Consider the following 11,777-nt stretch of genomic DNA (forward strand, 5'->3'; position numbering starts at 1 on the left):
AATAGTGGGGACATTACAAATCTTCAAATGGAAGTCACCTTTTCAATTGATATTAACAAATATTTTAGAGGATGCCATTGTGCCATAATTAATAGTGGAAAAATGAAGTGTCTATGTCTAGATGAGAATGTTTTTGATTAGATAAATAGGTTTTACAGGGATCCTAAAACCCAATAGTTAAAACATATAAGGCTGAAAATAAGCATGAAAGCCTAGCCAGAAAAGTATAAGTTTAGAGGCTGATAATAAGCATAAAGCCCAACCAAAAAGCAGAGCTCTGAGAAAATACCAAGAAAAAAGAGAAGTAAAACCACGGCCTAAAGCTAGATCAAAAGCCAAAAGACAAAGAAAAACAAAAGAACAGGCAAGAGTTATTCCTCGCTCTTTTGCTCCAGCTCTTGCGTAGCCTAAGTAGCCTCGAAGGCCAGTTGGTTCTCCTCCGCTTCTAGCTGTTGCATCCTTTGGTCCCCCTGGTCCCTAATCAGGAATGGAGTTGTCCTTTACAGAGTCAGCTTCCCTTTCGACTTCATCCCTATCTTTTCCTTCCTCATCATCCTGCATTTATTTGTCTTTGGTCCAGCCCATAAGAGAGATGATGTTGTTCTTAATGGAGCTTAACAAAGAGAACATCTGATTCACAAGGTTGTGATTGTAGTTCTCTAGGTTGTGTATCATTCTTTCCGCTAGACTAAGCCTATTAGCCGAATCTGTCCTCCTGTTAGCATCCATCCCTTTCCTTATTGCCTCAATATGTCTCACCTATTCTTTGACCTCCTCCAGCTCATGGAAAAGCCATTTGATTGATCTAAAATTGTCAATCATACTGTTACAAGCATTGTTCAAGAGGTTCATCCCTGTCTCCCTGGCTCTGTCCGAAATAGCCACTATCGCCAGGTCAATGAGTCCTTCTAGCCGCTGTTCCTCTTGATTTTCCACGAGTATTTGGGGATTCATGGCCTCCCTAAAGATGCCCATCTTTGAAGTCTTGACATTAAAGTTTATCCAAGCTTTCCTCTTATCATTAACCTACAATTCCCCTTTCGCATACCCTGCATTCTACTCTTTCTTTTCCTCAAGTTGGGTTTGGAGGTGGACAAGAGATAGGGGCAACATAGATGCCTCCTCAAATTGAGAGCACTCTTCCTCCAAACTCTCCCTCTTGCATTTCTTCCTTCCACTTTCATCCTTAATTTCCTCCTACGTCTCCTTGACCATCTCCTTAGACTCCAGCTCCTCCTCATCATCACTGACACCCTCCTCATCCTTCTCAAGAGGCTTTTGCCTAAGATCCCTAGGGTTTTTTCTGCTAGGGGTTATGGGGGAGGGAATTTTTTTAGCATGGTGAGTCGCTAATTTCCCCGAAGAAGAGATCCCTCCTTCCTTAGAGCTGAGGCTCTGAATTTCATTCGAGTCAGAGGAGTAACTAGAGCTATCAGACTCCACCTTCTATGCTTGAGGGGGAGTGATGCTTATAGTCTGAGCCTTAAAGTGCTCGTGAATAAGTAGCAGCAGCCCCTCATGCAGAGCTGTGTTTGTGGTGGGCTTCTTTTTGAAGCTATCCACCGCCTTGCTCATCGAGGTTAACAGATAATATGGAAAGGAAATATTTGCATTATGCCAGAAATAATTCAATATAACAAAGTGGTGGGTGCGAGCTCTATCAAACCTAGGGTCCAACGTGATGCACTTGATAACAACTTTCAGAACATACCTCCACCGCTTCTTCATGGAGTTAGGGACATAGTAGGTGTCAATCTTTCTCAGCGCATTTAGTTCCTTCTCACTCTCCAAAAAGTTCCTAATCACATTGGCCGAGAGCTTCTTATCCCTAAAGAATTTGAAACCCTCGATAGGGATTTCGGTGACAGTCACAATCACCTCCTTTGTTATCTAGAAGTAGACCCCGTTCACCTTCACCCTGCCATCCTTCCAGGACCCCACCATGCTTTTAGTCACCTCCTGATCAAAACCATGCAGCTTCATGATATAATTGGTAACCCCACCATCTTCTAGCTTTTCCCACACCTTCTCGCTACTTCTCCATTTCTCAAAATCTTCCACTGGCTCCTTTCTGCACCTTTCACCTACCATTTCTGCACACTGCACACCCTCTTTACTCATGTGCTCCTCACTCTATGACTGAAAGGGACCACCAAGAGTTAGCAATAACCAGAGAAAAACAACCCTACTATTGTTCCAGAAGCGAATGCGAAAAACAACCCACAAAGTGTGTCGATTAATCAATAATGAATTACTGCAATTACGATTTCCCACGCTTCCATATTGAAAAGTACCCTTATTACTTAAAACCTTCATAATCATAATTATGGCTTGATTTTCTCTATACTTCCTTGGATCTTGTCCAAGTCGATCAAACTTTTAACGTCCGTTGGCAAACAAATTCTGGGAAGCCAAGTCATTTTTTGGTCTACGTTGACCCCAATGTTTGCAAACTTGTCGACAACCGTGTTTGCTTCCCATAAAATATGAGTGACATGGATTCTATTAAATTTGGCGAGAGTCTCACGAGTCTCATCAATGAGATTTGCAATCATCCATGATGGATGTGAGTTGCCAATAATGAACTTTATAATGTTATTTGAATCCCCTTCGAGCCATAAATTAGTGACACCAATTTCAAAAGCTAGTTTTACAACATTGCACATGGCATTCGCTTCCGCAAAATGATTGGTTTGGAATCCCAGCGGGAGAGAAAAAGCCGCAATACTATCTCCATTTTCATTCCTTATCACGTCTCCACTACCCGAGGAGCCAGGGTTGCCCTTGGAGGCTCCGTCAAAGTTGGCTTTGTGCCAGCCTTCTGGGAGAAGGAACCACTTGGCTTCCTGTCTTTTCCTCGAATTGTCTTTAACCTTCTCCTTGATCTTGCCTCCTATCTCAGATTCTCCCCCCTTCCTCACAGAAAAGTTTTCCTTTATGTTACTGAAAATCTTTCTCCCAACAACTAAAGCTGGCAAAAAAACCCACAAAGCATGTCGATTAATCAACTGAAAATCTACAAAAAACAACCCACAAAGCGTGTCGATTAATCAATTATGAATCACTGCAGTTACGATTTCCCATGCTTCCATATTGAAAAGTACCCTTATTACTTAAAACCTTCATAATCATAATTATGGCTTGATTTTCTCCGTACTTCCTTGGATCTTGTCCAAGTCAATCAAACTTTTAACGTCTGCTGACAAACAAATTTTGAGAAGCCAAGTCATTTTTTGGTATGCGCCGACCCCAATGTTCGCAAACCTATTGGCAACCGTGTTTGCTTCCCAAAAAATATGAGTGACGTGGATTCTATTAAATTTGGCGAGGGTCTCACGAGTCTCATCAATGAGATTTGCAATCGTCCATGATGGATGTGCGTTGCCAATAATGCACTTTATAATGTTATTCGAATCCCCTTTGAGCTATAAATTAGTGACACCAATTTCAAAAGCCAGTTTTACAACATTGCACACGGCATTCGCTTCCGCAAAATGATTGGTTTGGAATCCCAGCGGGAGAGAGAAAGCCGCAATACTATCTCCATTTTCATTCCTTATCACGCCTCCACTACCCAAGGAGCCAGGGTTGCCCTTGGAGGCTCCATCGAAGTTGGCTTTGTGCCAGCCTTCTAGGGGAAGGAACCACTTGGCTTCCTGTCTTTTCCTCGAACTGTCTTTAACCTTCTCCTTGATCCTGCCTCCTATCTCAGATTCTCCCCCCTTCCTCACAGAAAAGTTTTCCTTTATGTTGATCTACTTGTATGAGAGCACAATGAGTGGTAGAATAATATGATAGAGCCATAGAATGAGAGAGAATAGTGAATTGCAATGAGTAAAGTTCAACACAATGAATTGAAGGTGAAATAGAGAAGTTTTGACAACAAAAGTTGATTCTTGGAGTTGATGTAATGTGACTTACAATGCCCAAATGTATTAAGTGGAACATCCCAACAAAATCTCACATATCTCAAAGTGTTTAAGTCATTCATTTGACTACAAACATTTATGTTCTACAATTTGATAACTTGTTTATGTACCATATTTATAATTTTCCTTCATCATAATTTTCCTCATCATAATTACCATATTCCTAATTTTCCTTTATCATAATTTCTATATTCCTAATTTTATTTGTACTTGAAGCTTAAACATCAACTTTTAGATCTGATAGCATACCCTCTCATTATTACTTTTGAACCATTATATCAATTATCCAATATCATTATTAATACTAATGAAAAGAAAACATACAAATTTTTTGAGAAAAATCCTAACAATGTTGTTAAATATTTGTTTGATTAATAAAGCGAGGCACGAACAATATCCAAATATATAATAATAATAACATTTTATTTTTTGAAATATAACAATACATCACATTGAACTGCGCGTGTATACTTCAATTATCTTACCTATATAGTAGTTGGCTAAGGTGGTAACATTCAATTGGACCACCTTCCACTACTTTCAAATGTGACGAAGTAAAACATCCACCGAACGAGGCGTTTGCATAAAGGTTAGAAACCCTGTCAATAGTTAGGTGATAATGCCCATATCATTACTGGCGCTAACAGAAATGAAATCACCCTTTCATAATGCATTCAAATTCCTCAGCAACAAGTGTCAGCATTTGAATTGACTAAAATTGGAGAGGATACAGTATAAGGCTCGCGGACCCTCAATCTTAAAATCTCAAATTAGGACTACATCACCCTCGTACCATAACTTTTTGAAACAAATTTAAAAAGAGGAGTAAAAATCTACTTCCCTTAAAATATAATACTAAACCTGGGCACCAATAACGTTCTTCTGCATTGATGATTCAGTTAGGATATCGTTGGTACCCACCAACATGCTGAGCACACCATAACTCCTAAGAGAGCTAAGCGGGAATAGAATGTTGGGTACCAATAAAATATAACTCTTGTATGAAACCCTGCTCTGCTCTCCTGAGGGAGGGAATGTGTGCAGAAAATGTAGGGCGGCAGAAAATGTAGGGCACATGCCCAGTGGGACCCTAATGCCACTATGGGTGGCTAAGCAGCAGGCGTCCATGCTTATAAGACCACCCAAATTCATCACAATCTCATCAATGAAGAGTAGTTTGTTCTGTTTTATGATCTTTCTGGCGGGTGATTGTTAGGTTATCAGAGTAACTGCAATGGAAGGAGTTGAACAGGGGAATGGGAAAGTTAATGATGATTTACAGATGGTGGTTGTTCACAAGACTGATGTTCCTCCTGCTCAGGGCACAAAAATGATCAATGAAGTTGGCAAAGCAGTCAAGGAAACCCTCTGATGATCCCTTTAGGCAGTTTAAGAACCAGTCTAAGGGACGTAAGTGTGTTCTTGGGCTTCAGTATGTCTTCCCCATCTTAGAGTGGGCGCCCAAATATTCATTTGATCTGTTCAAATCAGATGTCACATCTGGAATCACCATTGCTAGCCTTGCCATTCCACAGGTAAAATTTCAAAGTGGTCATGTATTTGGATGAGTGTCTTAGTGCGCTTATGTTTCTCAATTTCAGTATGCTTAATGTATTTATCTGCCATAATTGATGCAGGGCATAAGCTATGCAAAGCTTGCGAATTTGCCTCCCTTGATGGGACTGTGTGAGTACTACTCCGTTCTTTTTTCTCTATAATTTAATCGCTAACCCCACATTAATATCCACATTCCCCTCTCACCAAATTAAGTTATGCAAGTAGGCATACTCTTGTCTAGCTTTGGATCTTTGTGAACATTTAAATTCTATGGAATATTTTGGCTTTCAGTTTCAGGACTGGAAAGCTTTGCAATTAAGGTAGGCTGTAGAAAGACTATGGCCAAGTCTTCAAACGCATTCTTTACTTTGGATTATTCTAGATTGCTTTTACAGAGTGGATATATGTTCTTAATAAATTCAAGCGCTTGAGCTCAACCCACATTCTTACACTAGTCCTTAAACTAAACTAATTACCAGAGATGCTTAGTCTTGCCTTACTGCAATCAGCAAAACCGCATTATGACATTAGTCCCAGCGACTATCCTAGTTGTTAGAGGTATTCCCTCCTATGTGAGCTGCAATCTGTAAGTGTACTGTAATCCATATTTGGATAACCAAATAGGCATGGTCGCATGCAAAAAGTTCTAATTAATGACGAGCTACTATCAAAGGAGAACTTATTTTATGAGATGAAGCCATTTAAAAAGTTTGGCCCCTAATTTCATTTTGATTCTATGTACGTTTTTCAATTTTATTTGTCTAAAATTCTGAATGTCCATTTTAGTAAATAAAGTGCCATGATTCAATAATTAACTTTTTCATCTGTCTTTTTGAAGTATGCGTTTGTCTGGTCAAGGAAAGTGCAGTTTTATATCCCAGTTGTCAACATTAATATCATTTCAAACAAAAATAATTCTCTTGTTCTAAGACTTAACTTACTAGTTCAAATTGTGATGCTGCTTGCTATATCATCTCTGAATATAAAACTAGATAGATATATAGTCGTACTTGAAAAGTGGCTCTAACAATTAGTTTTATTATAGACATTGATATTATTTAGTTGTATGAACAATTTTTTAAAGTTTTAATGCCTAATCTGCCATGGTTTAGCTGACCCTGACGTTTGACTTCCATAGGGTTATTCATGGAGTTTATGTTAGGATAACTAGATTTATGCTTAGGCTTGGGGATGATCTAGACAGCCTGTTTGTTCAATTGATTTCTCACTCCAATAACGTATCATTGAAAGGAACATTAGTAAAAATGATAATTTGAGAAGCACAATTTAATTCAATCTGAAAATTTTAATGTTTGTACAGATTCCAGTTTTGTTCCTCCTCTAGTATATGCAATGTTGGGAACATCCAAGGATATAGCAGTGGGCACAGTGGCAGTTGTATCGCTTCTCCTTGCCTCAATGCTTGGAGATGAGGTTTCTCCCACAACTAATCCGGAGCTGTATATACAACTGGCTTTGACTGCAACATTTTTTGCTGGAATATTCCAAGCATCCTTGGGTATTTTCAGGTCAGAGCTAATAATCTATACCTCCATAGATAAACCATTTCCTGTTTGTATTTGTTTGATTGCAAATTAGCATAAATGCCCTGAAGACCCTCACTCTAGGTTTAAATGCTGATAACCCATTGGAGTGTTACAGGCTGGGATTCATCATAGACATGCTTTCACATGCAACAATAGTGGGATTCATGGCAGGAGCAGCCACTGTTGTGTCCCTCCAACAGCTCAAAGGCTTCCTTGGTCTCCAACATTTCACAACTAAGACAGATGTTGTTTCAGTGGTGCAATCAGTTTCACAACAAGTTCATAAGGTTTCCTCAAACATTCTTCCTTTCATTTGATAATGGTTTTCTAACTCACCAATATTTCAATCATTTATCTGATTATAATGATGGATCATCATCTGTGTTAAGAAAAGTTGATGAATTCAAAATACACGACTTTTTTCCAGAAGCTCTACATTTGAATCTAGTGGTATTTCTGTTAAAACTTAAATCTTGTTTTCTTATGAGAAATCGTGTCCGTGATTTGTGCAGTGGAGATGGGAAAGCATTGTATTGGGAGTAACCTTTCTGGCTTTCTTGCTGATTACTCGTTACATTGTGAGTATTGTGAGCTATTTATACATGGTTAAGTAATCTATGGGATTAATTCGATCTCTTTTGTTTTTTCCAACTAATAGATTGTGGATCGTGATCTATAACAGAGCAAGAAAAATTCCAAGCTTTTCTGGGTATCTGCTGCTGCTCCACTGACATCTGTCATCGTAGGCAGCCTGCTGGTGTTTTGCACACATGCAGAAAAACATGGAGTGCCAATTGTATGAAAAAAAAGCACTCCAAACTTTTTGTGGGTCTTATAAATAAATAATATATGTTTTTCGAAGAAAAGAAATCAGATTAGTACACACTGTATTGTTTATCTTTTCAATGGGTATTTATAATGGACTATGAAATCATGGTACATCTACTAATAGAGGAATTGGAATAACAGGTAGGGCAGTTAAAGAAAGGTCTAAATCCCTTGTCGATTCAGCTCTTAGTCTTCCATGGACAGTATTTGAAGGTTGCTTTGAAGGCAGGGCTAATATGCGGTCTCATCTCCCTGACTGTAAGATCATACTCTTGTAATGTTGAGCACATAATTAGTGTCATAATCAATACAGGGCAGGTGATGTTAATACTGAACTACACTAATGCAGGAAGGGATAGCATCCGGAAGAACATTTGCCCTTTTCAAGAATTACCATACAGATGGCAATAAGGAGATGATAGCCATCGGAATGATGAACATATTGGGCTCCTGGACAAGCTGTTATGTTACAACAGGTCTTCTTCTCTACTCCCTCTGCAAAGCATTATTGAAAGCTAATCCATTCCGACTCAAATTCTTTGATTGAAACGTTTTAATTGGACATTTGGGTTGAATTTTTTTCTTCTTCCGAGGAGAGTTCTAATCATCACTCACACTTTTTTTTCAAAGGGATATATGCTTGATGACTTTCCCAATAATTTACACTGTTGCTTCCATTAAGGTTTCGTAGAAATCATTACACACATTCATCACAGTGACAATTAGTATGTTAACAGTTTTCTGTTTCAATCATTGACTATTTTTCAATGATAAAAGGTAGTTAAAAGCCCCTCCAACTTTATACCCAAATTCCAATCACATTATGGGTTTTAGGACCATGTGGTCTTGTCACATGATTGATTAAATGTGAAGAGTATTATTTCAACACAACGTTATTTTTTTAGGAAAACTTTAGAAGAACTAATATCTGGTGGGTCTGTAAGTAAAGTCGAATCCTAGGTAACTCTATCATCACTAATTGTTTATTTCACAATTTTGAAAAAAGTTAATTAATTATATAAATCATTATATCAATCCCAAAAACAATAGAATTACCCAAATTCAATATTAATAATATTTAAAAAAGTTATTAAACTTCAATCTTTTTGTCTAAATTGCAGGTCCATTCTCCAGATCAGCAGTGAATTTCGGTGCAGGGTGTAAAACAGCTTTATCAAATATTGTGATGGCCATTGCTGTGATGATAACTTTGCTGTTCTTGACCCCTCTGTTCTACTACACTCCCATGGTGGTTCTGTCATCAATAATAACATCAGCAATGCTTGGCTTGATAGACGTCCAAGCTGCATATCTTCTCTGGAAGGTGGACAAACTTGACTTCCTTGTCTGCATGGGAGGATACTTTGGCGTGGTTTTCATAGACGTACAAACTGGTTTGATTATTGCTGTATGTATACACTTTTTTAGCTTGATATAATCTTGGTTATTCATAATATATTTGGCAGCTTTTAACTGCATGCCTTTTGTGATGATTTGAACATGATTATTCAGGTATCCATTTCAGTGGTAAGGGTGTTGATGCATGTGATGAGGCCTCATACTGCAGTTTTGGGGAACATTCCTGGAACATCAATGTACAGAAGCACAGAGCAGTACCAGGATGCCACTAAAGTTCCTGGCATTCTTATCCTGCGGATAGATTCTCCTATATATTTTGCCAATGCCAACTATTTGAAAGACAGGTTAGTTTAGCAGCCTGTTTTAGTAGCATCACTAATTTGCCTGATTTTTATCAATAGAGAATTTGACGAAAGGTCTCAGTAGAGCGTTGTCTTATCAATCTAAGCTTAAAACGAAGGAAGGAACGATTTAATGTTAATTATATTTAGAAAAATATTTCATAAATTAAACTGTTGAAAACTTTGTTAGAGTCAATAGAATAATTTTTCTATCTTGCATGAAAATTTATGTTAATCTAGAGAGTCTTAATAGTTTACTGTCTTAGATTCTTATTAATCTTATTTGAGAAGAAATGAAGGATAGAAGGGTTCCAGTATATTTCAAAAAATAATTAAGTGGATTGTTTTCATAACAGTTATGAAAATTCAAAAGGTTGTCAAAGATTAATCTTTTGGAAACATTTATATGTAATCTAGAGGTCTTAGCAGCGCATGTCTTATCAATCTTATTTTAGAAGAAAGGAAGAACGGAAGGTTTCATCAATCTTAAAAATGTCTTAGAAGATATTGAGCTGATTATTTTTAGAAAAATATCTAGGTTGTTGAGGTTCTATGGAACACTTTGTCTACTTTTTACACCATTTTTGAAAATTATACTGTGATTGATGTAGACACGAATGTATTTAAAGATTTTATCCTCTATTTTGTGAAGTAAACTAAAATTAAATAAATGTAGGGTATGATCTATCACAAGAACGAGTAAAGCATAGAAAGAAAAATGAAAAATTTATTAAATGATGTTTGCACTCTGATTTATGCAGAACATTGAGATGGATAGAAGATGAAGAAGAAAACTTGGCCAAGCTCAATCAAGACATCCTGCATTATATTATTCTTGACATGGGTTGTGAGTGTCTCTCAATCAAACTGAGTAACAATCATACGAGTTTATAATTTTAATTATATATATTTTTTAATATTGTACTTTAATTGAATTATCAGCTGTGGCCACAATTGACACAAGTGGAATCAATATTCTTGAGGAATTGAAAAGGGTATTAGAGCACCGACAACTTCAGGTAACCTTATGTAATTATAGCTAAAATTCTAAATAAAATTTTGAGAATTTTTTAATTCTAATTACAGCTATAAATTCTAAAGAAAATATGGAAATAATTTTTATTATATCTTTCAAATTAATTAATTTTAATAATGTAGTATAAAAAAGAAAATTATGAATCACTAAATTCAATTCAATATCTAATAGAAATTTATATATAATTTTATTAAAAAAAAATTATTTACATTATGAACTATGAAAAAATAATACTAACAATTTATTTGATTAATGAAAATTAATGAATAATATAATTTGCTAAATTGTTATTTATATGTACAGCTTGTTCTAGCAAATCCAACAACTCCGGTGGTAGAAAAACTTGAGAAGTGCAATTTCTTGGAAATTCTAGGAAAGAAATGGTTGTTTGTTACAGTGGCCGAGGCTGTTGTTTTTTGCAACTCTCTTCTTCATGCTCAAAAAGTGTAGAGCACCAATTGCAATCATAAAAATTAATAACGATTCCACAAAATACAATCTTGCAGTGTCTAGTGAAGAAAAGTTTTTTGTTCTCCATCAAATCATGCGGAACATTTTTCTCGTCTCATTGTACAAAGAATTATACCATTTTCAAGGGATTGTCTAGAGATACACTCGACATATTTCTCCTCTATTTCTTAGGGGTTGTGTAAGAAATTATAAGAGAGGTAAAATAATCCTTGGATTATTACTATTAAGGATTATCAATGTATTTAAGTACACTAAAGCAATTATTAATTGCAATATAGTTTTGAAAAGTATCACATTGTTTTTATTTATTTTTAAATAATAATATTTGTATTATATGTTGTTTAAGCATATGGTTGCAATAAAGAATGATGGACTAAATCTAATAATATGTTAACATATTGAGAAAGAGATCAAATAGTTAAAGAGTTGTGTTTTATATTTTGATGAGGAAGTTTTTATGCTTATAGAAGAAATTTCTAGGCAATGTGATGATGTTTGGTTACAAAGTTTAAGAAACCTAATAGTGAAATTGAAGGCCAAATTTAATTTAAATTTAATGATATTATCACTCACAAGATTTAACTAGTGACCAATTTTTAAGGCAAAGGCCATTCAACCCTAAAAACTAGGGGCCTTCTTAAAGAGTTTTTAGGGTTTGGTTGCTTTACCAAATGAGCTTGATGGTGGATGTTCAACTTGATTGCGTTCA

The 11,777-nt window shown here is 36.4% G+C and overlaps 1 protein-coding gene across 1 annotated transcript; it reads left to right on the top strand.

Moving 5' to 3' along the window:
• Positions 1 to 5,090: 5,090 nt before the first annotated feature.
• Positions 5,091 to 11,358, top strand: LOC149547701 (sulfate transporter 3.1-like). The gene is made up of 13 exons (XM_089791778.1): positions 5,091 to 5,464; positions 5,567 to 5,615; positions 6,808 to 7,015; positions 7,149 to 7,320; positions 7,546 to 7,611; positions 7,716 to 7,829; positions 8,003 to 8,119; positions 8,211 to 8,337; positions 8,983 to 9,269; positions 9,374 to 9,564; positions 10,323 to 10,408; positions 10,504 to 10,580; positions 10,901 to 11,358. Exons 1-13 carry the CDS (start codon positions 5,267 to 5,269, stop codon positions 11,045 to 11,047), a joined length of 1,839 nt encoding a protein of 612 aa, XP_089647904.1. The 5' UTR covers positions 5,091 to 5,266; the 3' UTR covers positions 11,048 to 11,358.
• Positions 11,359 to 11,777: the final 419 nt, after the last annotated feature.

This window comes from Cupressus sempervirens, chromosome 7, assembly GCF_028749045.1.
Source record: "Cupressus sempervirens isolate cs-2001-9-10 chromosome 7, ASM2874904v1, whole genome shotgun sequence".
Lineage (NCBI taxonomy): Eukaryota > Viridiplantae > Streptophyta > Pinopsida > Cupressales > Cupressaceae > Cupressus > Cupressus sempervirens.

Bases quoted from the DNA above. Each gene is read 5' to 3' on its own strand.
- LOC149547701 (XM_089791778.1), top strand. From the start codon at position 5,267: ATGAAGTTGGCAAAGCAGTCAAGGAAACCCTCTGATGATCCCTTTAGG. The intron at 5,616-6,807 runs GTGAGTACTACT...ATGTTTGTACAG, and splicing joins GCCTCCCTTGATGGGACTGT to ATTCCAGTTTTGTTCCTCCT. The intron at 10,409-10,503 runs GTGAGTGTCTCT...TTGAATTATCAG, and splicing joins TATTATTCTTGACATGGGTT to CTGTGGCCACAATTGACACA.